Source organism: Hemibagrus wyckioides, linkage group LG25 (assembly GCF_019097595.1).
Source record: "Hemibagrus wyckioides isolate EC202008001 linkage group LG25, SWU_Hwy_1.0, whole genome shotgun sequence".
In the NCBI taxonomy this organism is placed as follows: Eukaryota; Metazoa; Chordata; class Actinopteri; order Siluriformes; family Bagridae; genus Hemibagrus; species Hemibagrus wyckioides.
In genome coordinates, this window is record NC_080734.1 from 2,656,122 (window position 1) to 2,680,556 (window position 24,435).

At 37.5% G+C, this 24,435-nt stretch overlaps 2 protein-coding genes across 3 annotated transcripts in view; one reads left to right on the forward strand and one right to left on the reverse strand.

Annotated features, from left to right (window-relative positions):
- Positions 1-9,356, reverse strand: part of btbd7 (BTB (POZ) domain containing 7) — a 33,363-nt gene extending 24,007 nt beyond the window's left edge. The window contains exons 1-2 of one of the 2 annotated variants that reach the window (XM_058378704.1): positions 8,930-9,356; positions 5,304-5,462 (exon numbers count right to left, since the gene is read on the reverse strand). The gene's annotated coding sequence lies outside the window, so the exon portion shown is untranslated. The remainder of the gene's footprint in view (positions 1-5,303; positions 5,463-8,929) is intronic. The other variant, XM_058378703.1, reaches the window with a different exon arrangement.
- Positions 9,357-14,993: 5,637 nt separating this feature from the next.
- si:dkey-85n7.8 (COX8 domain-containing protein) lies at positions 14,994-18,449 on the forward strand. The gene is made up of 2 exons (XM_058378684.1): positions 14,994-15,234; positions 18,085-18,449. The coding sequence occupies exons 1-2, from the start codon at positions 15,115-15,117 to the stop codon at positions 18,193-18,195; spliced, it is 231 nt and encodes a 76-aa protein (XP_058234667.1). The 5' UTR covers positions 14,994-15,114; the 3' UTR covers positions 18,196-18,449.
- The last annotated feature ends 5,986 nt before the right edge of the window (positions 18,450-24,435 follow it).

Sequence of the window (24,435 nt, forward strand, 5' to 3'; positions counted from 1 at the left end):
CATTGGCTCAGTAATGTATAAGCAATCAGTAATGAATCAGTATTGGCTGTCATGAATTTAATAAGAATCATCACATTACTCATAAAGTGAGCCATTTAGCTTGCTAATAACTAACCAACTAACTAGTAGCTAACTAGCTTTAACACAGATTCAGAAATCAAACCAGAAATGCTTCATTAAATAAATACGTGTCGTATACAACATGCTTTTATCATAATTGATAATTATGTCTTTTTTTTTAACTACCATTATTAAGGGCTGGCTTCTGGATTCTGATTGGTCAGAACATGGTGTTGAATCATCTTTGTTTATTTGAACAACTCCTCTGAGAATAACAAGGGTTTAAATTACTTTGAATGTTGTGACAATTTCCATAAAACAGCTACAAAACGAGTCTGATTAGCATATTCCCATCTCAATCCATCCAATCACAGACATGTTTAAAACCACAGCGTAAATCTGTGAGGTTAAACATGAAGACAAGATTTTATTCCTCAGAGTTGTCTAGAATGTTCCTGATCTTTCTCTTTTTCCTGGATCGAAATGGAGACATCTTTCTAGAGGTCATAATCAGCTGTGACGAGTGAACCTGCAGAATTAACCGCACATCTATAACAGAAAGGTTAATAACAATCCTCCTCTGACATAACACCTCACTTTGACTTATAAAGGAGGTCGGGTCAGTAAATTCACCTATGATTAGATGTAAGCATGGTCTGATGATCACTGGGGCTTTCCCTGGACCTGACTCACAAACAGTCCAACATCACACTGCTGTCATTACACTACTACATACATGTGTGTGTGTGTGTGTGTGTGTGTGTGTGTTTGTTCAGCAGCACAAATCGCTCGACTGACACCTCGGGTACGAACGCCACAATAACATTAAACACAACACATACTGAAATGAACAGAAATTCCAGCTCAGGCTACATTTTATTTTCCTACACGAAGCAGCCATTTTTCTTTTTTTTTGTCAGAGCGGAGCTTCCAAATCATCCAAAGTTCATAAAAGTGTCCAGAGACATCAAGCTCTCCACACCAAGAGCAGAAAAGATACTAGAAAAGTAAAAGTAAAAGTAAAGAAAAGAAAAAGTAAAGAAAAGAAAAGTAACTATTATCTCTTCAAAAACTGGAGCAACAGCATCTTCCTCTAATCCTGGGGTAACTAGTTACTCTTCAACAACTGGAGCAACAGCATCTTCCTCATTATTTCCTGAAATAAAAACATTTACGGCGTTTCTGTGCTCGCACACACAGAATCCTGCTGTTACTCATTAGGAAAAGTGAGAGTGGGCGTGAAATGTGAGAGTGTTTAGTGGACAAGACATGACCAGACCACTGGACACAAAGTGATGTGAAGTGAAGTGAAATGAGAGACATTAAGAGTTGTGGGTGTTACACTGTTATCCAGGGAAGAATGAGGACACGGGGTGTGTGTGTGAATGAGAGAGAGAGGAAAAGAGAGGGAAAGAGAGTCAGAGAGAGAGACAAACAGACATAAAAGCATGAGAGAGAGAGAGAGAGAGAGAGAGAGAGAGAGAGAGTAATGAGTGTGAGGTTGTATTATCTGGACGGTTCTCTGCTCTCACCTTGAGTACAGAACAGCAGAGCATGAAGGAAAATAAAAATAAAAACAGACCCACATTCATGTCTCAGGATCACGTTACAGCTTTCCCTCTGATGCTGCAGAACATTTATTTTCTGTAAATAAACTAAATAAATACCCTCATAATCTCCGATCAGACCTGTTGGAGTTAAATGACGTTCTTTAGTGTTTTTAGCCTCGATGATTGGACTTCCACTGAGGTCAATAATAAAGTGAGGATTTCTCCACTTCTTTATCAGTCTCAAAGGAATTTTCTCAATACATCATCAAAACAGTCCTCCTTCACACACGCAGTGATGACGCAGATATAACAGCAGAAGTGTGTGGAAGTGTGTGCAGTGTCCTGGGATTGTCCCCTCTGTGTGTCTGACATTTCATCAAAACCTTCTTCAGACAGACGCAACCTTTACACACCACCATCCAGAAAATGTGAGACCGCAGCGAGCAAATACGCAGCTTCCATAAAGCATCTGATTACAGCTGAAAGATCAGAGCAGCAGAAACAACAGGAGGTTTTCAAAGCCTTCTTTTGTTTTTGTTTTCTTTTTGCAAACAACAGATAGTAATCATGGACTGAAAGCACAACACGGGGCTTGTTCAGGCGATTTAAAGCAAATCCCTTTAGTGATGTCCTGCAGGGGTTTTTTAAAATTGTCCTACAGTCCCAGTACATGAAGCAATTCAGGACAGTATATACAAATCACACTGACAGACCCAAGCTAATAAACACCACATAAACCTGTCTCTGTGATGAAAGCGTAAATAATTAATATGGATTCATTCAGACGGAGGACGGTCAGTGAGGTCAAGGAAAATAAATTGTTATATGTGTGTGTATAAACACCGATCAGCCATTACATTATGACCACCTGCCTAATATTGTGTCTGTCCCCCTCTTGCTGCCAAAACAGCCCTGACCCATCTAGGCATGGACTCCACTAGATCTCTGAAGGTGTGCTTTGGGATCTGGCACCAAGATGTTAGCAGCAGATCCTTTAAGCCCTCTAAGTTATGAGGTGGGTCCTCCATGGATGGGACTTGTTTGTCCAGAACATCACACAGATGCTGGGATTGGATTGAGATCTGGGGAATTTGGAGGCGGAGTCAACACCTTAAACTGGTTGTTGTGGTCATCAATCCATTCCTGAACCATTTTTGCTTTGTGGCACGGTGCATTATCCTGCTGAAAGAGGCCACAGCCATCAGGGAATACCGTTTCCATGAAAGGGTGTAGATGGTCTGTAGGTAGGTGGGATGTGTCAAAGTAACAACCACATGGTTGGCAGGACACAAGGTTTCCCAGCAGAACATTGACCAGAGCAGGACACTGCCTTCTCCTCATAGTGCATCCTGGTGCCATGTGTTCCACAGGCAGACGCGGAGAGAGAGAGACACACAAGAGACGCAGACGCACCCGGCCATCCACGTGATGTAAAAGAAAACGTGATTCATCAGACCAGGAAACCTTCTTCCATTGCTCCATGGTCCAGTTCTGATGCTCACATGGCCATTGTTGGTGCATTCTGTGGTGCACAGGGGTCAGCATGGGCACCCTGACTGGTCTGTGGCTATGCGGCCCCATCCACAACAAACTGTCCTGCACTGTGTATTCTGACCCCTTTCTATCAGAACCAGCATTAACTTCTTCAGCAGTTTGATCAACAGTAGCTCGTCTGTTGGATCAGATCACACAGGTCAGCCTTCTCTCCCCACGTGCATCAATGAGTCTTGACCGCCCATGACCCTGTCACCAGTTCACCACTGTTCCTTCCTTGGACCACTTTTGATAGATACTGAGCAACTCTGGTTGGTCAGAAGGTGTTATTAATTATCTATAACAGCAGCTCTAGACTCTGATTGGTCTAGCGTAGATTTGTATTAATGCACTCGTTCTAATAAGTTACCGTTTCTATAGTAACAGCTCATTGAACGCGTCACAAACATCTTATAAAACATGTAATAACAGCGTAATCATATTATATTTAGTAATTATTTACAGAAGTCGTCTCCAGTGTCAGCAGTTTATAACAGTTTATTTATTTATTTTCTTTTTTTTGCAGGTTTTCTGGCAACATGACAAGCTACATTTTAGTTTTTGTGAAGAGAAGAAATAAAAGCTGGTACAGGAAACAGGAAATGATTTACTTCACAAGATGTGTGACATACTGTTCATTAATAAATAAAAATATCTAGATAATTTTTTTAGAATGAGAGAAATAAGACACTCGGGGATGTGCTGTTATAGGAAAAAATAATCTATTTGAGTGTGATGGCAGTAACCGGATTTCATCACTCCACCCTGCTGTTTATTAGTTTCCTCTAACAGCCCCCACACAGAGGGCTTTATTCCTCAGGTGCACTATAAATAACCCAATAGACTTTAGTCAATGTGATTACAGCCAGTTTGAGACACATAAAACCAAACGATTTAAATGAACTTTTAGGGGGGAAAAATGTACAAACGTTGAAAAAAAGCGACGTTATAAAGCAGAACAAATCCACGCTGGAGTAACAGCGTTCAAGAGTTCACACACTGTGCTTATTTTTAATGATGTGAAATGTGTCAGGTTCCTCAGACATCCTAATCGTCCACCTTAAACAAAAAGCTCTAAAGATCATTAAGCAACTCTTAGGATTGCTTAGCAACCAGATGTTTTACTTTACAGTGAGACGACGTGATGAACAGGTTAGAAATCCTCATGATTATCAGGCTGAAGAGACCTCGACTTATTACATAAATATTACTGTAATAACACCGCAAGCACCGGTCAGTGAAAAGCTGTCACCTTTAATAAATTATATATGAAACTGTGATCAACACAACTGCAGATACACAATACACCATGATCTCTGAGTGGGAGGGGCATGCTCTATCTCTCTATTTCAACTTCAATAACCTTTATTGGCATGACCATATACATGTAGAGGACTGCCAAAGAATTATACAACCTCACACTCATTAGTCTCTCTCTCTCTCCCCGTCTCTCTCTCTCTCTCACGGTCTCTCACTCTCATGGTCTCTCTCTCTTTCTTTCTGGCCTGTATGGTCCTACTCGTTAGTGTATACGTAAAACAACCTTAAAACAAACTTTAAACAAACCTCTGAAGTAATCTGACATTGCAGGGACATTCACTGTGTCCCAGATGATATCCTACACGAATACACTACGCACTCCAGTGTCTACTATATAAACCTTTTGAACCTTTCCCAGAAGCATTTCCCAGTCGATGGTAAATGACATCAAACACCTGGTAGCTCCACCCCCTTCCTTTACATAAAGACGTGTCTAACATTCGTGCTATGAAACACTCGCACTATTTCTACTACACAGTGGAGCAGAAGAGCGCATACGGATGTGATTTTGGACGATGAATTCTATAATCTTCTCTGCTGATTACAATTCCATATAAATCCTACAAACGTTTTAACTATACGTTACGAGAAACGAGAATCTCAAACTGACGGACAGACACAAAATTTCCTCATCACCTAGTGACTTAACTTTTAAACACGCAAATCAGAGCGATGTTGAATTCTGTTTCAGTATTCGATTTCTGCAGTATTTCCAATTTAAAGGATTTTTTTCCCCATACTGTGCTGTTTAACAACCTTGTACATGAAGAAGAGAAATAAAAAGTGCAAGCATTGCAGTAAAACAGCGTGGTGTATAAAACTCTTATTTCAGGGTCACACCTCGTCACTGCCAAGAAAACCGAGGGGTTGTGTGGTGGTGGAGAAGGAAGAGGAGGAAGAGGGGGATGAAACCGTGTCTGATTTTCCCTTCAGTCTCTCAGTCTCTCTGCTGATGGCAGACTGAGGTCAGGAGAATGCAGAGCAGGAAATGAAACAAACCTTCAAAAAAACGCACAGAAAGAAAACACGTAGGTTACAGATCCTAACGTCCTGGACCATGTGTATATAACATCGTTATGAGCCGTTTTTATTATTTGAAACTGAACACTCCATAGAGAGCTACACACACTCTATGAACTCTGTTTAAGAGAAATCTTCAACAACTGGAGCAGAAAAGATGAATTCTTTATCTTTCTTTTTTATTCTTCTGGTAGTTTTTCAGGAGATGGTAAGGAGAGAGAGACTGAGGAGTTTAATTTAACACAAACACAAGTAAACACCATTTATACAAATAAAACAAACCACAATCTCAAACACCATGAGGTGTTTCTCTCTGGTTCAGTGTGTACAGACAGACAGAGACAGACAAACAGACAGACAGACAGACAGACAGACAGACAGACAGACAGACAGACAGACAGACAGACAGACAGATAGATAGATAGATAGATAGATAGATAAATTTTCTTTTGAAAACATGAAGAGGATCAGTTTGATGTGACAGACGGGAGAAAGAGAGGTCTGTGGATAAGGAGGAGATGGAATGGTTTTTGAATAAATGACGTGTTTCAGTGCTAAATCTAAATATTATCTAAAGCACAGAGGAACTGGAGTGATGTTTAGATAAAGAAATGAAAGCTTTTCTGAATGAAAAATGTCACCGTGACCCTGACCTGGATAAAGAGTGGAGTGAAAATAAACGTTAACGTGTAAAACTCGTCTCGTACACGGTTGAACAACACCGCACGCTTTGGGGTACTGTCGTCTTTCTCTCTGAAGACTTTCACATCGACAGCTGATGGAAAGACAATCTTTTCACAGACTTTCGCTTCCTGTACTACACTTCTTTTATAACCATGTTGTGGTGTGGTTTACGAGTGACACACATTTATAAAAGAAAGGAAAAAAAGGGTAACTCCGTAGTAAGTCTGGAAACAGTAACAGACATCACATCCTGTTCAAACCAGCAGCAGAAAAACAAACAGATATCTGTACAAGCCAAGGTTTAATAAACTCATCACTCATAAACCCTGAGGGATACCATGCTGTGTCCTGTAAGGAGAGGTTTATTCAGAGTTTAAAGAAATCACCTCCTCCAGGGACAGAGGTAAAGCTGTGAATAAAATAAATGATTCTTTGACAAGCTGTGTTGTGTTTCTTTTCTCTTTCAGAGAGACTGGTGCTGAGAAACTGATGTTGTTAGCTGCTATAAGGCAAGTGAGAACAGGAACTACATTAAACGGATAAAATGCATGACGTTAAAAGTTAATGAGACACTGCTGAGGTACAAATAAATACAACATTTTCATGCTGTTAAAGGAAACCGATCACCTTCAGACCCACCACCTAGCTCTACCCCAATCACACCACAGATACCAACAGGAAGGGTGAAGACAATCACAAAGCTCAATCTTTTTGAACACACTTGGAGGAAAAAATGTTATCTGCCCTCTTCCTCATACACCAGCTCAGAAACACTCATGATTGACTAGTCTCACTGACAGACAGACAGACAAAAAGACAGACAGAAAGATAGATAAAGATAAACAGACAGAAAGATAGATATAGATAAACAGAAAGACAGACAGACAGATATAGATAAACAAAGACAGACAAATAGATATATAGATATAGATAAACAGACAGAAAGACAGACAGGTAGACATACAGACAGACAGACAGACACAGACAGACAGACAGACCAGTGAAACTGGGAGATTAATTTACGGCTCCGCCCACCACCCAGCTCTACCCCAATCACATGACAGATACCAACAGGAACACCTTGCATGGTCATGTGACCTATTAACGATACTGACACACACACACACATCATACACACTGCACGGTCATGTGACCTATTAACGATACTGACACACACACACACATACATCATACACACTGCATGGTCATGTGACCTATTAACGATACTGACACACACACACACACACACACACACATACATACATCATACACACTGCACGGTCAAGTGACCTATTAACGATACTGACACACGCACACACACACACACACATACCATACACACTGCATAGTCAAAGTCAAAAAAGCTTTATCATCACTTCAACCATATATAGCTGATGCAGTACACAGTGAAATGAAACAATGTTCCTCCTAGACACACACAGCATGGTCATGTGACCTATTAACGATACTGACACACACACATCATACACACTGCATGGTCATGTGACCTATTAACGATACTGGCACACACACACACACACTGCATGGTCATGTGACCTATTAACGATACTGGCACACACACACACACACACACACACACACACACTGCATGGTCATGTGACCTATTAATGATCCTGACACAGTCTCAGATCTAATAACAGATTAGAGTTACTGCAGTTCTGACACTAGGTTTAGATAGACAGACAGACAGATAGATAGACAGGTAGATAGATAGACAGATAGATAGATAGATAGATAGATAGATAGACAGATAGATAGATAGACAGATAGATAGATAGATAGATAGATAGATAGATAGATAGACAGATAGATAGACAGATAGATAGATAGATAGATAGATAGATAGATAGACAGGTAGATAGATAGATAGATAGATAGATAGATAGATAGATAGACAGATAGATAGATAGACAGATAGATAGATAGATAGATAGATAGATAGATAGATAGATAGATAAACTGTCAGAGAGAAAGAGAGAGAGAGAGACAGAAAGAGGGAGAGAGACAGACAGACAGAAAGAGTCATCTAGCATTGAGTGAGAGAGACAGAGAGAGAGAGAGAGAATTTACAGCTGCTATAACAAAGTGAGAATGTAACTCTAATCAGATAAAAACACACATAGGAGTTTATTCCTCAGATATTATCCATAATGGTTTATAGTTTATGATTAAGAACTCTTCTTGTTTCTCTAAACGTATTTAACTTCAAAATATTTACAAATATAGCTGAATATTAATTAAACTAACAAAACACACGTGACATGAGGTCACTAAATTACTCTGGATTAATGCCCTGTGTGTGTGTGTGTGTGTGTGATTATTACAATAAAACACATCATTAATGCTGAAATTCGGTATTTTTTTAAATAAAGCTTTACTGTCTACACACACAAGACGTCACGAACCCTGGTTAATAACAGTGTTGTGCGTTATTACCCGTTTATAAAGGTTTCATATCAGCGTTATTACGGAACATAAGGAGGAGGAAAGTTAACCACAAACCTGCGGCTAATCCACAATTAGCAAGATCTCACTGTTTATATTGCTCTGCCTGCTAAACTGAGGCTGCTAGCTAGGCGAAGGAAGTTAACTAGGGCAAGTACTAGCGGAGAAACCTCACTCCTGAGTAAACAGGTAACCAGGTTAACTAGCGAACACGTCAACACAACAATATAAATAATGCAAATGAAAAATAACTAGCGAGTTAGCACGGCGCACGAGCGCAGCTTGAAGTTACTCACCTCAGTCAAGTTTCCGAGCCAGAAAGAAAACAATTCCCTGATTTTTAAGATCCTTCTTTAATCTGTAAATGGTTGAAAACTCGCTGGTTAATCCATGCTAGGTGCTAAAGGTGAACACGGAGTTACTCCCCCCCCCTCGGTAAGCTAGCTCGGCTAGACGGTTCCGTCGTCACTAGCTCCAGCACTCTGACACAACTAGCGCGCGAGCTAGCTGACTAAAGTGCTTATTCCTGTCAGAAATAAACTTCTGTTTGATTTTAACACACGGAAACGTTCAGGCTTCGAAACCTCTTCGCGACCTCGCCGTCTGTTCATGTAGTCTCGGCCCCCAGCCTGGCGTTTAAACTCGGCTGGATAAAGCGGAGTGTAACTGTTCACAGCTACAGGAGCTACACCGTTAGCCTAGCTTTCCCCTCACACCGCCCCCCACCCCCCCTCTCTCCCTCCCCCCCCCTCAGTGTCGCGCGCAGCTGACAAACTGATGCCACTGAATGCCTGAGTGCATGAGCTCGCGCACGCTGCGGTTACTGTATGCTGGAGCAAAGGAGACAAAATTCAATATAAATAAAACAAAATAAAAAAAATACGGGACAAAATTTATCACAAACATAACAATCCGTGTGTATATCTTATTTTGATTTGTAGGTTTATGAATAAAAAGTCTGAGATTTAAAAATATTTAATAATATTTCTATTGATTTGTCAATTATTATTATTATTATTATTATTATTATTATTATTATTATTATGTAAACGTTTGTGTACATTCTAAGGTTTGTACACTACACAGCTTTTTTTGCTTTAATTAATTATTATTATTATTATTTTAATTTTTTTTAGAAAAGAAAGAAAGTGACTAAAAACAATAAGTTTGGAAATATCAGGGAAATATTTATAAATGATTACTTTATTAAGAAAAACAAATATTTTCTATGTTTTTTTCTTTGTGTCATTTACTTTTTTTATTTTATTATTTACTTTTTTTTTTTTTTTTTACCACCACATGCTTGTATTTTGAGATCATTTTTGGTCAGAAGGTGTGTATTATTTTTTTTTTATTTTTTTTATTTTGCAGCGACTTTCAGACACGTCTGGGTTTTATTAATGTTATCGTTTCCATAGTAATAGTCTTAAAAACATAGTTTAGTTAACATTTATGGAAGGAGTCTCCAGTGTCAGCACCATCCAAGCTCTGGATAGAGGAGTTTATACTACATTATTTTATTAAAACATTTTTTTGCTTGTTTGAGTTTGTATTTTAGTATAAATTTTATTGAAAGTCTTTTTTTTTTTGCTGTATTTTCTATCGTATTATCAATAGGTACATTACAAATATGTTTTAAACCCCAAAATAATTTAGAATAAATAACTAAATAAATAAGAAGCAAAGAAATAAATAATGATGAAATGTATTTAAATATAATATATAAATAAACACATTCAAATATAATGAATAAATATACACATTTATGTATTTGTTTATTATTTTGTCTTATTACATATTTACAGGTTTTTGGTCAATACCTAAGCCCCTGCTTTATAAGTAGTGCTCTGTATGGTAGAAAACTCCCAAATATCCACTTCATTTCAGTTTCTAATGCAAGAAAAGAGGACAAAAAAGGGAAAGGGGTGAATATTTTTGCAGAATAATTTCATGAAAATATAGATTTAAACTTTAAGCAAATAAAAAGCATCAACAGAGACGTGAAACAAAATATACACAGTGATCTGGTTAAGGCAGAAAGACAAACATGAACACATAGAACACACTCAGATCAATACAACCTTCATAAACAAGCCAAAAGTGATCACTAAAGAGCAGAAATAAATAGTAAACTAAACACATTCATGAGAAAAGAGACATTATGAGCGAAGGCTGCAGGCTACCACCGGGGCATTTTCCATCAACCACACCACAATACTCAACAGACAACAATCACAACACACACCGTGTAGAATATTTAATATTTAATCAATATTCCACAGTCATTTCTGTCCAAAGTGTTATTTTAAAATATGCCTTAGAGCCATGTGACTGCCATAAGGCTTTAAAAAGTGTTGTTCTAGAGGAGCTTGAGTTAACTGGAGTATTACTGATGTATAATCAGCGATCTTAGAGTTTGTACAAACTGACCTCAATTGTCATTTCCCCTCAGATGCCTGAGGAGATAACAATCTTTCTGAAGGTGTGGGTACAGAGTCTGAGTCTGTGACAAAATGTGGCTCACCTGCTGTTTTACCTTCATCAACATTGCATAGTTAAAAAGAAATCAGTTTCCTGTATGTAAATATATATACAGTATATCCTTGTGTGTGTGTGTGTGTGTGTGTGTGTGTGTGTGTGTGTGTGTGTGTATTAGTGGTGCTCGGGCCCCCACATGTGGCGATGAAGAGTAACGCAGACTGAAGCTTTTGTGAGTAGATCTGGGAGTCGATTCACGAATCGGAACAGAGTCGATTCGTTGTTTAAAACGGAAAGCCAAAATGGAATCTGATGGAAGAGATGAAAGGTGTATATATACAATTGGTAGATTATAAATCTTTTCATAGCTCATCTTAAGAGTTTTAGGCTGCATTTAATTCGATTTGGCTCTAAGTCTAAAACTCTGACACTGACACTGGTACACTAAGTACAAATCGTGTGTTATTCATGCTGCCACTGATTACAGAATAATGTAAAAATAATATTTAGCTGATATATTTTATGAGAATTGCTTCCCTGCGCTTTTGTTTCGGCTCCAGAAATATGTATCTTGCGGATTCGATTCACGGATTTGGAATCGAAATCGGAGTCGACTATTAAGTCGAAGGAATCGAACAGCACGAGTTAGGAGAGAGATTTTAAGTGTTTTTAATAAGAGATCTACAGACTGAAGACTTGTACATGTTTGGAGTATGAGGATTTTGGTAAAGTTTTATTCTTCGTTCAGTAAAATGCTACTTAATAATGACTTTGTGGAATAAACCATATATAAACTCCAGATTAATGAATGCATTCATTCTCATGTTGTCATTATACAAACCTTTAACTGCAACCAAGCTGCACTAACATTACAGAATATTTGAAATGATTTTATATATATTTTACTTCATCCATAAATGCAGTCCGGATTCCGTATAATCCTGGAGGATTGTGTGTGAAGTGTCTCTTGTTTGCTTTCTGCCTCTTTAAACATTTTCCAGTTTCAGGTAATAATGCTATAAATCATGGAAAAGTTCATCAGGAGATTAAGGTTAATACACACAACATACAGTATAAGCAGCTTTATATATGTTTATATACGTCTAAGTGTTATTATTATACTTTTAAAACATATATTTGTACACACACACACACACACACACCTTCAGGAGATCAGGAGATTATCAGCAGGTGAGACTGTCTGGCACAATCAAGCACAGATCTGTTTGTCCAATGTTTTTGGTAATGAATGAACACACACACACACACACACACACACACGCAGAGAGAGAGAGAGCTGAGATAAAGTACAGCTGTCTCTCCTCCATGCTCCTTTAATCTGCTCCATTACTCAGTCATTAGGGCAGCATTGTGTATCCTGATGGTCTGAACACACACACAGGTGTTTCTCTGTTCAGCGTCAAACAGCGTTCAGAAACCCGTCACTTCTCCACATGGAGCAGCTGCTTAAAGGACAGAGAAACCCACAATCAGCTCCAGAATTATTGCCAGCCTCGAGGGCACTGTTTTTCATCACTTTTCTTGACCTCTTAGAGAGCACTTAATCATGTTTAATCTACCATAGTCTCACCCTAGTGGGCATATTATTACATATCATGTATCACAGTGGCACGCTAAAGGCTATTTAGAATTTTTTTTAGCAACCATAGTCTCATCCTAGTGGGCATTTCATTAGATATTATCTACCATAGTGGCACCCTAAAGGCTATTTATCAATTTTTATCTATCGTAGTCTCTTCCTAGTGGGCACTTTATCACGTTTTCTCCACTGTAGTGACACCCTAGAGGGCATTCAATCATCTTTTATCTACTATAGTCTCATCCTAGAGGGCATTTTATTAAGTGTTATCTACTAAATGTAGCACCCAAGTTGGCATTTTATCATAGTTTATCTACCTTGGAACTTTATCTCATTTCCTTCTGTAATAGCACCACCCTCCTGGACATTTTATCATGTTTTCTCCATTGTAATGACACCCTAGAGGGCATTCAATCATCTTTTATCAACCATAGTCTCATCCTAGTGGGCATTTTTTATATTTCATTATCTACCACAGTGGCACCCTAAAGGCTATTTATCAATTTTTATCTACCATTGTCTCACTCTAAAGGGCACTTTGTCATGTTGTCTCCACTGTAGTGGAACTATAGATGGCATTTAATCATGTTTTATCTACTGTAGCCTCAATCTTGGGGGCACATTATCATGCTGTTTTGCTTGTAGTGACATTTTTCTACCATAGTGTCACCCTAATGGGCACTTTATCATGTTTTTTCCACTGTAGTGACATCCTAGACGGCATTCAATCATCTTTTATCAACCACAGTCTCATCCTAGAGGGCATTTTATTATGTCTTATCTAGTAAATATGGTACCTAGGTTTTCTATTATAGTGCCACCCTCCTGGGCACTTTATATATTTTCTCCACTGTAGTCACACCATAGCATTTAATATTGTTTTATCTACCATAATCTCTCCCTAAAGGGCACATTATCATGATTTCTCCACTTTAGTGGAACCATAGATGGCATTTGATCATGATTTATCTACTCTAGCTTTAAAGTAGAGGGCATTTTATCATGCTCTTTTGCTTGTAGTGACTCCCCATAGGGAGAGAAAAGTCATCTTTTCTCCACTGTAGTCACACCTTAGAGGGCATTCAATCATCTTATATCTACTGTAGTCTCATCCTAGTGGGCATTTTATTAGTTATTCTACCATAGTGGCACCCTAAAGGCTATTTATCAATTTTTAGCTGCCTTTGTCTCATCCTAAAGGGCACTTTATATATTTTCTCCACTGTAGTCACACCATGGCATTTAATCATGTTTAAGCTACCATAGTCTCACCCTAAAGGGCACATTATCATGATTTCTCCACTTTAGTGGAACCATAGATGGCATTTGATCATGATTTATCTACTCTAGCTTTAAAGTAGAGGGCATTTTATCATGCTCTTTTGCTTGTAGTGACTCCCCATAGGGAACTTTATCACATTGTTTCTACCAGAGTGGCACCCTAGTGGGCACTTTATGATGTTTTCCTCAATGTGATGGCACCATTGAGAGCATTTAATCATGTTTTATCTACCATAGTGGCACCTTAAAGGGTATTTCTCCATTTTTATCTACCATGGAGCACTCTAGAGGGCATTTTATCATGCTTTCTCCACTGTAGTGGCACCATAGAGAGCATTTCGTCATATTTTATCTTCCATGAGGCACCCTAGAGGGCACTTTATCACCTTTTATCTACCGTAGTCTCACCCTAGATGGCACTTTATCATGTTTTCCCCACTGTAGTAGCACCAGAGACATATTTACTCATGTTTTATCTATCACAGAGGACACTTTATCATATTGTTTTGCAAGTAGTGACTCTCTAGAGGATAATTTCTCACATTTTATCTGCTGTAAGAGGCACTCCAGGGGGCACTTGAGTGGTCTTTCTTCAAACTATATCCCAAAGTTCCTATTTTAAGTGAGACTTATTTCTGTTAAAAGGAGGGTAATGTGTCCTGGGTGTAGTTTTTCTAGATTATAATTTTCACACATCATGTTGAAGGGTGCTATTATTCCTGGAGTTCAGTATCAGCCATGAGACGTGATGGTCTGTAGAACTATTACATCATGCTCACTGTGTTTTCTGTATGATTCATGCACACCTCATACATCTTTTCGGCAAGATTACCGAAGAAACCAGTGATTTAATCGATTTGATTCCTGACCCTGATGCTCTCCGCTGCATTTAAATCCATCTGGCTGCAAAAAAGTGGAAAAGTTTCTGGGAGCTGAGACAGACTCCGCCCTTGGAGTGGGCGGGGTTATGGGTCACATCCTAGTCCATTTAACAGGACAGACTCTCTTATTCATCAGAACTGGAGAGGAGAGATCCAGGGGTTGCACACAGCAACTCTCTCTCTCTCTCTGTTTCTCTCTCTCTCTCTCTCTCTCTCTCTCTGTTTCTCTCTCTCTCTCATCATGTTGCTGGCTCTGAGCAGAACCGTGCAGCACAGGAACCTCAGCTGGTCCAGGAACGTCCTGCAGAAGCGCAGCGGCAGCATTTACAGCAAGCCACCCAAGACCAAGATCGGACCCGGGGTGAGTGTTTGTTTTGATTTCAGATAAGCTACAGAAAGTTTGTTCACTCTAAACACCGTGAAAGAAAACCTGTCATATTTACACAGTACTTTTTAAAAAAAAAATTCATTCATTTTTATTATCTAAAATTAAAATCAATATTTTCCCAAACTGAGGAGATAAAAAGACGAAGACATCCGCATCGTCTCAGACATTCCTCACACACATTAAACCCTGATTTTTGACCATTTCTTAGTCTCTCATGTCATTTTAGCTACTTTCACCCATAAAACTGTGTTAAAACTGAAACATGACAAACATCTGATTTTAAAGATTCAGTGAAATATGAATCATCTGGTCAAACTGTATGACCAGTGTATAAGAAATGCCTCGTATTAAATCATCTGCCTCATAATTCACCTTTTTATTTTTATTCATTTTTTACATTTAACCTTCCTTGCGCTCATCGATTCGTTCGTAAGTGTTCTATAAACATGAATTACAATGTGACTGTATAATCCTGGACTCTGATTGGTCAGCAGGTGTTGATTCATTCTCTCTATATAAAAGCAGCTCGGACAGTGGCGCAGGTTTATGTTAACGCCCTCCGTTATGGTTTCCGTAGCAACTGTGCGTTCACACGGCGGGCGCTCTAGGAGGTTTGTGTTATTAACGTGTTATTAACATTAAGAACACGCTGGTGAGGGTTTATAGCTGCCATAACCTGTAAATGTGCTTCGTGGACGTTCCGTGACTTTAAATGTAACTATAAATGGATAAAATTTAAATAAATAAATAAATAAATAAATTGTTGATGAATTAGAGGAAGGATGTGCTGTTCTAGGAAAATAATCAATACTGAGGTGACTCTTGTTGATTGTTTTCCTAGAACAGCACAACATGCAGTGTTTAATTCTTTAGAATTAGAGAGACTGTTTTATGGTTAATGTTAGAGATATGGGTTTAGATAACTGAGAAAAAAAATTATTTTAATTGGGAAAAAAAATGTGTATGTCTGATCTGGATCATTCTAATCAAAGTTATAAACCAAAGTTATTTGTGTTTCTTATTTAATTAAGCCTCCTCCTGGTGGTCCAGTGGCAGGATCCCACGCTCTCATTGCCACGACCCAATTCTTCCTCCTTCATTCAATCATTCATTCATTCATTCATTCATTCATATACTATGTCTTTTCATATACTATATAAATTCTCTTTGGATCTGAATAAACTGAAACCTGCCTTTAAAACTTTTAGGAACCAGTTTACATCAAACCTACCTGATTATTGCCATGGTCTGACCTTGGACTAATCCCCAGGCCTGTGATTAGTTAACTCAAGTGCACTTGAATCACACAAAGAAAGGAAAAATTGTGATTGAGGGCCTGAGAAACATTCAGCAATCAGCCTTTAAGCACTCTGAGAGAAAAAATAAACTCCGACTCAGAACCCATCAGTGAGAGAGTAATGTTCTCACATCACTCAAATTAGAGCAGACATTTAGAGCTGGCTTTCTGTAAAGCTGCTCTGTCTGTTCAATTAAACCAAATAATGAAGTGTAAACTGTAAAACGAGGCATGACTAGGACTCGACTAGAACTGTGGCATGAATGTGTTATAAGACATCATGAAGCATATCTATAGAGTGTTCATAGAGTGTTATTGGTTTTATGCAGAAATATCTCAAACTTTACTTACCTGAAGGTTGAAAAGGTTCACCGATCAGTCACCACACTGTGAGCAGTGAGAGGTGAAGACTGATGATCTCCTCATCATGGCACCTGTTAGTGGGTGGGATATATCAGGCAGCAAGTCAACATTTTGTCCTCAAAGTAGCAGGAAAGAAGCAGGAAAAATGGACAAGTGTAAGGATTTGAGCGAATTTGATGAAGGACCAAATTGTGATGGCTAGACCACTGGATCAGAGCATCTCCAAAACTGCAGCTCTTGTGGGGTGTTCCCGGTCTGCAGTGGTCAGTATCTATCAAAAGTGGTCCAAGGAAGGAACGGTGGTGAACCGGAGAGAGGGTCAAGGCTCATTGATGCACGTGGGGAGATGACATAACACCCAAGTCGAGTGACCTCGTTTTCTTGACATAGATTGTCATAATAGGTTTATATCACATCATGACAAATGACTTTAGCTCAGTGTAGTTCTGTTTTGTCAAAGTGACACAATCACATCGTCTGTAAATAGAACGACATTTACGTTACGTTTAACCTTCCTCGTGCTCGTCGATTCGTTCGTAAGTGTTCTATAAACATGAATTACTGTTGATTCATTCTCTCTATATAACAGCAGCTCGGACAGTGCCGCAGATTTATGTTAATGCCCTCCGTTATGGTTTCCATAGCAACAGTACGTTCACACGGCGGGCGCTCTAGGTGAACGCGTGTAGTCGTCGATATGGCGAGGTTTATCGAACATTTACAGAAGCGTCAGAGCTTTGTAACAGTCAGAGATTTGTGTTATTAATGTATTATTAACATTAAAAACACGCTGGTGAGGGTTTATAGCTGCTATAACCTCTGTGTGAACGTGCTTCATGGACGTTCCGTGACTTTAAATGTAATTATAAATGGATAAAAAATAAATAAATAAATAGTTGATGAATTAGAGGAAGGATGTGCTGTTCTAGGAAAATAATCAATACTGAGGTGACTCTTGTTTTCTGAGAACAGCACAACATGCAGTGTTTTATTCTTTAGAATTCTTTATAAGATAAAAGCTTGCAGAGGTTTTTAAAGTTTCATTCATTCTTTTTTTTCCCACTCGTACACTAACACAGCTTTATAACCCAGCTGTAATTATTCATCTCTATATTATTATCTTTATAAATATCTTATTACTTAAAGCCCTTGTTTCCTCACAGCAAAGTTTCTTCATCATGTCGGTGTTTGCGACGGCTCTCCTGCTCCCAGCCGGATGGATCCTGCACCACCTCCCCGAGTACCGGCACCGCCCTCCTGCTCCGCCCTCCTGAATGGAGTGCTCACACCGACCCCGGCTGCCCTGTGCAGCGTTATTCACCTCCCTGAGACACACCGAGACGAAAATACTCGGGTTTCTACCCAAGACAACGTCACCTCCCGGTGGTGTTTAATGCATTGCACAGCAGCTTGCTAATGTCACTGCAGCGAAGGCTTACGAAGGCGTGTATTGTGTAAAACAGCTCCACATCCCTTCCTGTAATAACTACATGCTCTTTAAATAAATAAATAAATAAATAAAACTCTGGCATGGATGTAGCCTGTGTTCCTTTGCAGGATCCTGCGGAAAGCAGTGGTGTTCATAATGCTACATTACACCTACATAAGCCCTTTTCTGCAAGACATCTCTCAGAAACATTCATAAAATGAATACAAACCCACGTTGTGTGTCATAAGGTCTGCTTTTGGTAAAACTTTGACTTGACATAACACCTGAGGCAAGTGACGTAGAGTTTTGTTAACATAAGGTTGTCACAAATGCTTTATATCACATCTTGACAATTGACTTTAGCTCAGTGTAGTGGTTCTGGTATGTCAAAGTGACATAATGGTGATATGAACCCATGACACAGCCATAAGACACAATGACACTGTAATACATAGCACTGTTATAAGAACGCCATAACCCTGTCACAGGTTATAAACAGAAACATGAAACTTAATTTAATTAATGTACCTAAAGGTCAGAGAAACTATACACAACTCAGTTATAACAGTGTCATAATGCTGCTATGAGATGTCATGACACTATAAAACATACTACAGCTCTGTTATAACCCCATCATGACATCTCCATAGGTTATAAACAGCATTATGAAACTTGGATTGTTTAAATGTTTCAGAAACGATACATAACTCAGCTAGAACAGTGGCATGAGTTTGTTATAAGAGATCATAAAACAGCAATACATATCTATAGAGTGTTAATAGATTGTTATGACATTGCCATAGGTTGTACGCTGAAATATGAAGCTTTACTTACTTAAAGGTCAAAATGTTTACTTAACTCAGTTATTACAGCGTCATGACATTGCTATAAGACATCATGATGCTGTAATACAGTTAGAATTTATGTGACATAGGTTATAAGCATATATGCAGAAACATGTAATGTACTTTACTTAAAGATCATGTATAACTAAAATATACAAAAATATTCATAACTCAGCTATAATAGTGTCATGACATTGCTATAATACTTCATAACACTATAATGGAAAAAAATCACTTCATACTGAACCACATCCTCTGTTATTACAGTGACATGACTGCATTGAGTTATACATCAAAGAAAATATACATAACTCATATACTATTATTACTACAGTGTGATGATTATAACCTGTTATAACCTTCACTATGTATTAGCATTACAGACGGGTTTTCAGGTCGGTCTTTCCCCCAAGCGATGAGTTCTAATAAACCACCACTAGAATACATTATTACCATCACATGACACAGAAGTGCACTGAGCTTTAAAGTCAGCTGTTATAATGCTCTAATGCATGTCAGGCTATGAAGTATCATAAAGCGCATATCAGATATAGCAGAGATGAAGATAGATAGCTGTTGGAATAAGTCGTTATGAAAGTTTGTATGTAATGTTAATGTATATTAAATGCAGTGAAGAGCTTTTGAAGGTCTTATGCAGCCATGCTAACAGCTCTTCAGCATCCACAGAGACATTTCTGTGATTTATGTAACTGAAGATAAGAGCGTCTGCTTGAATGCATGAATAGAGGAGAAAATGAGCTGCGATGCTGATATGATGCGTGATAACGTCCATAACACTAACAGTCCATCATCAGTACATCTGCATGCTTCTATCCTCAGTGGAGTAGTGGAAACTCTACTGTTTTCCACAGTCTACTGTGAGAGCCTGAGAGGACCAACTGGACACCACCAGGCTGGACAACACTGTAATTAATGTGTCATTGAGCAGAACATGACCTCCAGCTCAGGCCCATGGAAAGTTCAGAAAAACATGACAAAAATAATGATTTGATAATGTACTAATGGAGGTGAATTCCATCCTGTGTGAAAATAAATAAATATGGGTGAATAACAATGAATAAAGATTCAGAGTAGGCTACTGATGTATGAGATGGAGTGAATCGAGTGTAAGATCATGTATAAGAATCACGTCTGAAAATAAATGAACCGTATTTAAGAATACAGTAATAGGTGGAATTAAATGACTCATGTGTAAGAATCACATCTGAAAATAAATTAATCATAGATCCACATGTGGAAAATAAATGAATCAAATGTAAGAATCATATAGGGACAAATGAATATTGTTTAAAAGCCACATGTGAAAATACATGAATCTAATGTAAGAATCATATAGGGAAATAAATGAATCATGTTTAAGAATCATATAGGGAAATAAATGAATCATGTTTAAGAATCATAAAGGGAAATAAATGAATCATGTTTAAGAATCATAAAGGGAAATAAATGAATCACGTTTAAGAATCATAAAGGGAAATAAATGAATCATGTTTAAGAATCATAAAGGGAAATAAATGGATCATGCCTTAAGAGCCACATGTAAAATTAAATGAATTGATTGTAAGAACCACATGTAAAAATAAACAAATTAAGTGTACGAATCACAAGTGGAAAATTAATTGAGTGCAATAATTATATTTGAAAATAAATGAATCAAGTGTAAAATCAAGTATAAAAATCACACATGAAATTAAATTAATCATGTTTAAGAATCATAGGTGGCAATAAATGAATCAAGTATGAGAATTATAAAGGGAAATAAATGAATCAAATGTAAGAATCACATGTGAAAAAAGATCAATTAAGTGCAATTATCATTTATGAAAATAAACAAATCAAGTGTAAAATCATGTATAATGAAATAAATGAATCAAGTGTAAGAATCGCAAGTGGAAAATGAATTGAGTGCAAGAATCATATGTGACAATAAATGAATCATGCTTAAGAGCCACATGTGAAAATGAATGAATCATGTTTATGAATCATAAGTGGAAATATGAATCAAGTGTAAATAATCATATGTGAAAATAAATCAGTCAACTGTAAAATCATGTATAAGAATCACATGTGGCAATAAATGAATCATGTTTAAGAGTCACATGTGAAAAAAATTAATGAATCAAGTGTAAGAATCATGTGAAAATAGATGAAGAAGTATAAGAATCACATGTGTAAATAATCTGAATCATCTTTTTTAAGAGGTTCTTTAACACACGGACAATTAGTTAGAGATAAAGAAATAAATATATGATGTTTTTATTCTTCATTAAACCGTAATAGAATCCTGTATCTCTCGATATTTCCCTGTTGGTTCCACAGCTTAGGAACATTATTGGGTACTAATGAAATGGTCTGATCCATTAGTGCTCCCATTTTCAGGCTGAGTGCTGATGTGATCTGACTCTCAGTTGGAACAGCGTGACCTGATGTGACCCTGAGTGACCCGGAGTGACCCTCGGTGGACAGGAGCTGTGCACTCAGAAGAGGAAGCGCTCTGGATATTTTTTCAAGCTCTCTTGAGCACAGACAGCGAGGATAATGATTTATTATCTTTACCTCACAGAGTACACTCATTAAATCAATCTTCCTCGTCCACTTATCCCAAGATAGATCACGATTACGAGTCCAATTCATTTCTGAGAAAGATTATTTTTTTATCAGTGTATGAAGAGTTTGCTGTTTAAAGCAGGACTGATTAACGTAATATTGTCTCTAGTGCAAACATCTCCGATATTCCCACGGGTCAGCATGGAATGTTCTGTTCCTCCTGGTTAGGAGAATCCCGCTGGGCTGTAGTGTTGGTTAGACGAATCAGAAAAAGGCTTTGACAAACATATATGAACATGATAAGAAAATGACTATAAACACAAGCAAGAAACTAAACAAACACACCACTGAATCAAGTGTATGAATCACATGAGGAAATAAATGAATCGAGCAAAAGAATCGAAATGAATAAATCTAGAGTCACGTAAAAAATAAGTATAAGAATCACAAGTAAAGGTAAGTGAGTGACGTGCAAGAATCAGTGAAAAGGAATCAAGTGTAAGAATCACATGTGGAAATAAATGAATCATGTAAGAATCATGTGGAAATGAATTAATCATGTGTAAGAGTCATATGTGGAAACAAATGAATCATGTGTAAGAGTCATATGAGGAAATAAATGAATCATGTGTAAGAGTCATATGTGGAAATTAATGAATCATATCTAAGAGTCATATGTAGAAATGACTGAGTTGACTGAATGAATCACATGAGGAAATAAATCAAGCAAGCGAAAGAATCACGAGGAAATAAATGAATTTACTGTAAGAATCATGCAGAAATAAATGAATCATGTGTAAGAGTCATATGAGGAAATAAATGAATCATGTGTAAGAGTCATATGAGGAAATAAATGAATCATGTGTAAGAGTCACATGAGGAAATAAATGAATCATGTGTAAGAGTCATATGAGGAAATAAATGAATCATGTGTAAGAGTCATATGAGGAAATAAATGAATCATGTGTAAGAGTCACATGAGGAAACAAATGAATCATGTGTAAGAGACATATAAGGAAATAAATGAATCATGTGTAAGAGTCATATGAGGAAATAAATGAATCATGTGTAAGAGTCACATGAGGAAACAAATGAATCATGTGTAAGAGACATATAAGGAAATAAATGAATCATGTGTAAGAGTCATATGAGGAAATAAATGAATCATGTGTAAGAGTCACATGAGGAAACAAATGAATCATGTGTAAGAGACATATAAGGAAATAAATGAATCATGTGTAAGAGTCATATGAGGAAACAAATGAATCATGTGTAAGAGTCATATGAGGAAACAAATGAATCATGTGTAAGAGACATATAAGGAAATAAATGAATCATGTGTAAGAGTCATATGAGGAAATAAATGAATCATGTGTAAGAGTCACATGAGGAAACAAATGAATCATGTGTAAGAGACATATAAGGAAATAAATGAATCATGTGTAAGAGTCATATGAGGAAATAAATGAATCATGTGTAAGAGTCACATGAGGAAACAAATGAATCATGTGTAAGAGTCATATAAGGAAATAAATGAATCATGTGTAAGAGTCATATGAGGAAATAAATGAATCATGTGTAAGAGTCACATGAGGAAATAAATGAATCATGTGTAAGAGTCATATAAGGAAATAAATGAATCATGTGTAAGAGTCATATAAGGAAATAAATGAATCATGTGTAAGAGTCACATGAGGAAATAAATGAATCATGTGTAAGAGTCATATAAGGAAATAAATGAATCATGTGTAAGAGTCATATGAGGAAATAAATGAATCATGTGTAAGAGTCACATGAGGAAATAAATGAATCATGTGTAAGAGTCATATAAGGAAATAAATGAATCATGTGTAAGAGTCATATAAGGAAATAAATGAATCATGTGTAAGAGTCACATGAGGAAATAAATGAATCATGTGTAAGAGTCATATAAGGAAATAAATGAATCATGTGTAAGAGTCATATAAGGAAATAAATGAATCATGTGTAAGAGTCATATAAGGAAATAAATGAATCATGTGTAAGAGTCACATGAGGAAATAAATGAATCATGTGTAAGAGTCATATAAGGAAATAAATGAATCATGTGTAAGAGTCATATAAGGAAATAAATGAATCATGTGTAAGAGTCACATGAGGAAATAAATGAATCATGTGTAAGAGTCATATAAGGAAATAAATGAATCATGTGTAAGAGTCATATGTGGACATAAATGAATCGTGTAAGAGTCACGTATAGAAATCATATGTGAGGAGTTAATATTAAATTAAATGCCATATAAAAGTTTCTCTGTAATATATGTGGATTTTGTTATGCAGTACTGCAGAACGTGTTAAATGTTCATGTATAAGACTAAAAGACTGAAACATACACGGGGGTTAAACTGGGGTTGAGTCGTTACGTGACTGCTGTCTTGTTTAACGTGTAGTGTTGTGTTGTGTTAAAGCTCTGTGGGATTTCATCCGTCCTCAGGGGATGTGTGTGTGTGCGCGTGTGTGTGTGTGTGTGTGTTCAGTGACACACTTTCACCCTGGAAGAGTAAGCGACCGTAAATCCAGCGGTTCCGAGGTATCCTACAGTTTTCCCACAAACCCAGCAGACTCCTACTGCGTCTGTTTATTTCAGTTTTAATTCTTTGTTTATTGTCACCGCGTTCCTTCCTTTTTTGTTT

Excerpts from the sequence above, each read along its gene's own strand:
- si:dkey-85n7.8 (XM_058378684.1), top strand. The coding sequence starts at position 15,115 with ATGTTGCTGGCTCTGAGCAGAACCGTGCAGCACAGGAACCTCAGCTGG. Across the intron at positions 15,235-18,084 it reads AGACCAAGATCGGACCCGGG|CAAAGTTTCTTCATCATGTC; the intron begins GTGAGTGTTTGT and ends GTTTCCTCACAG.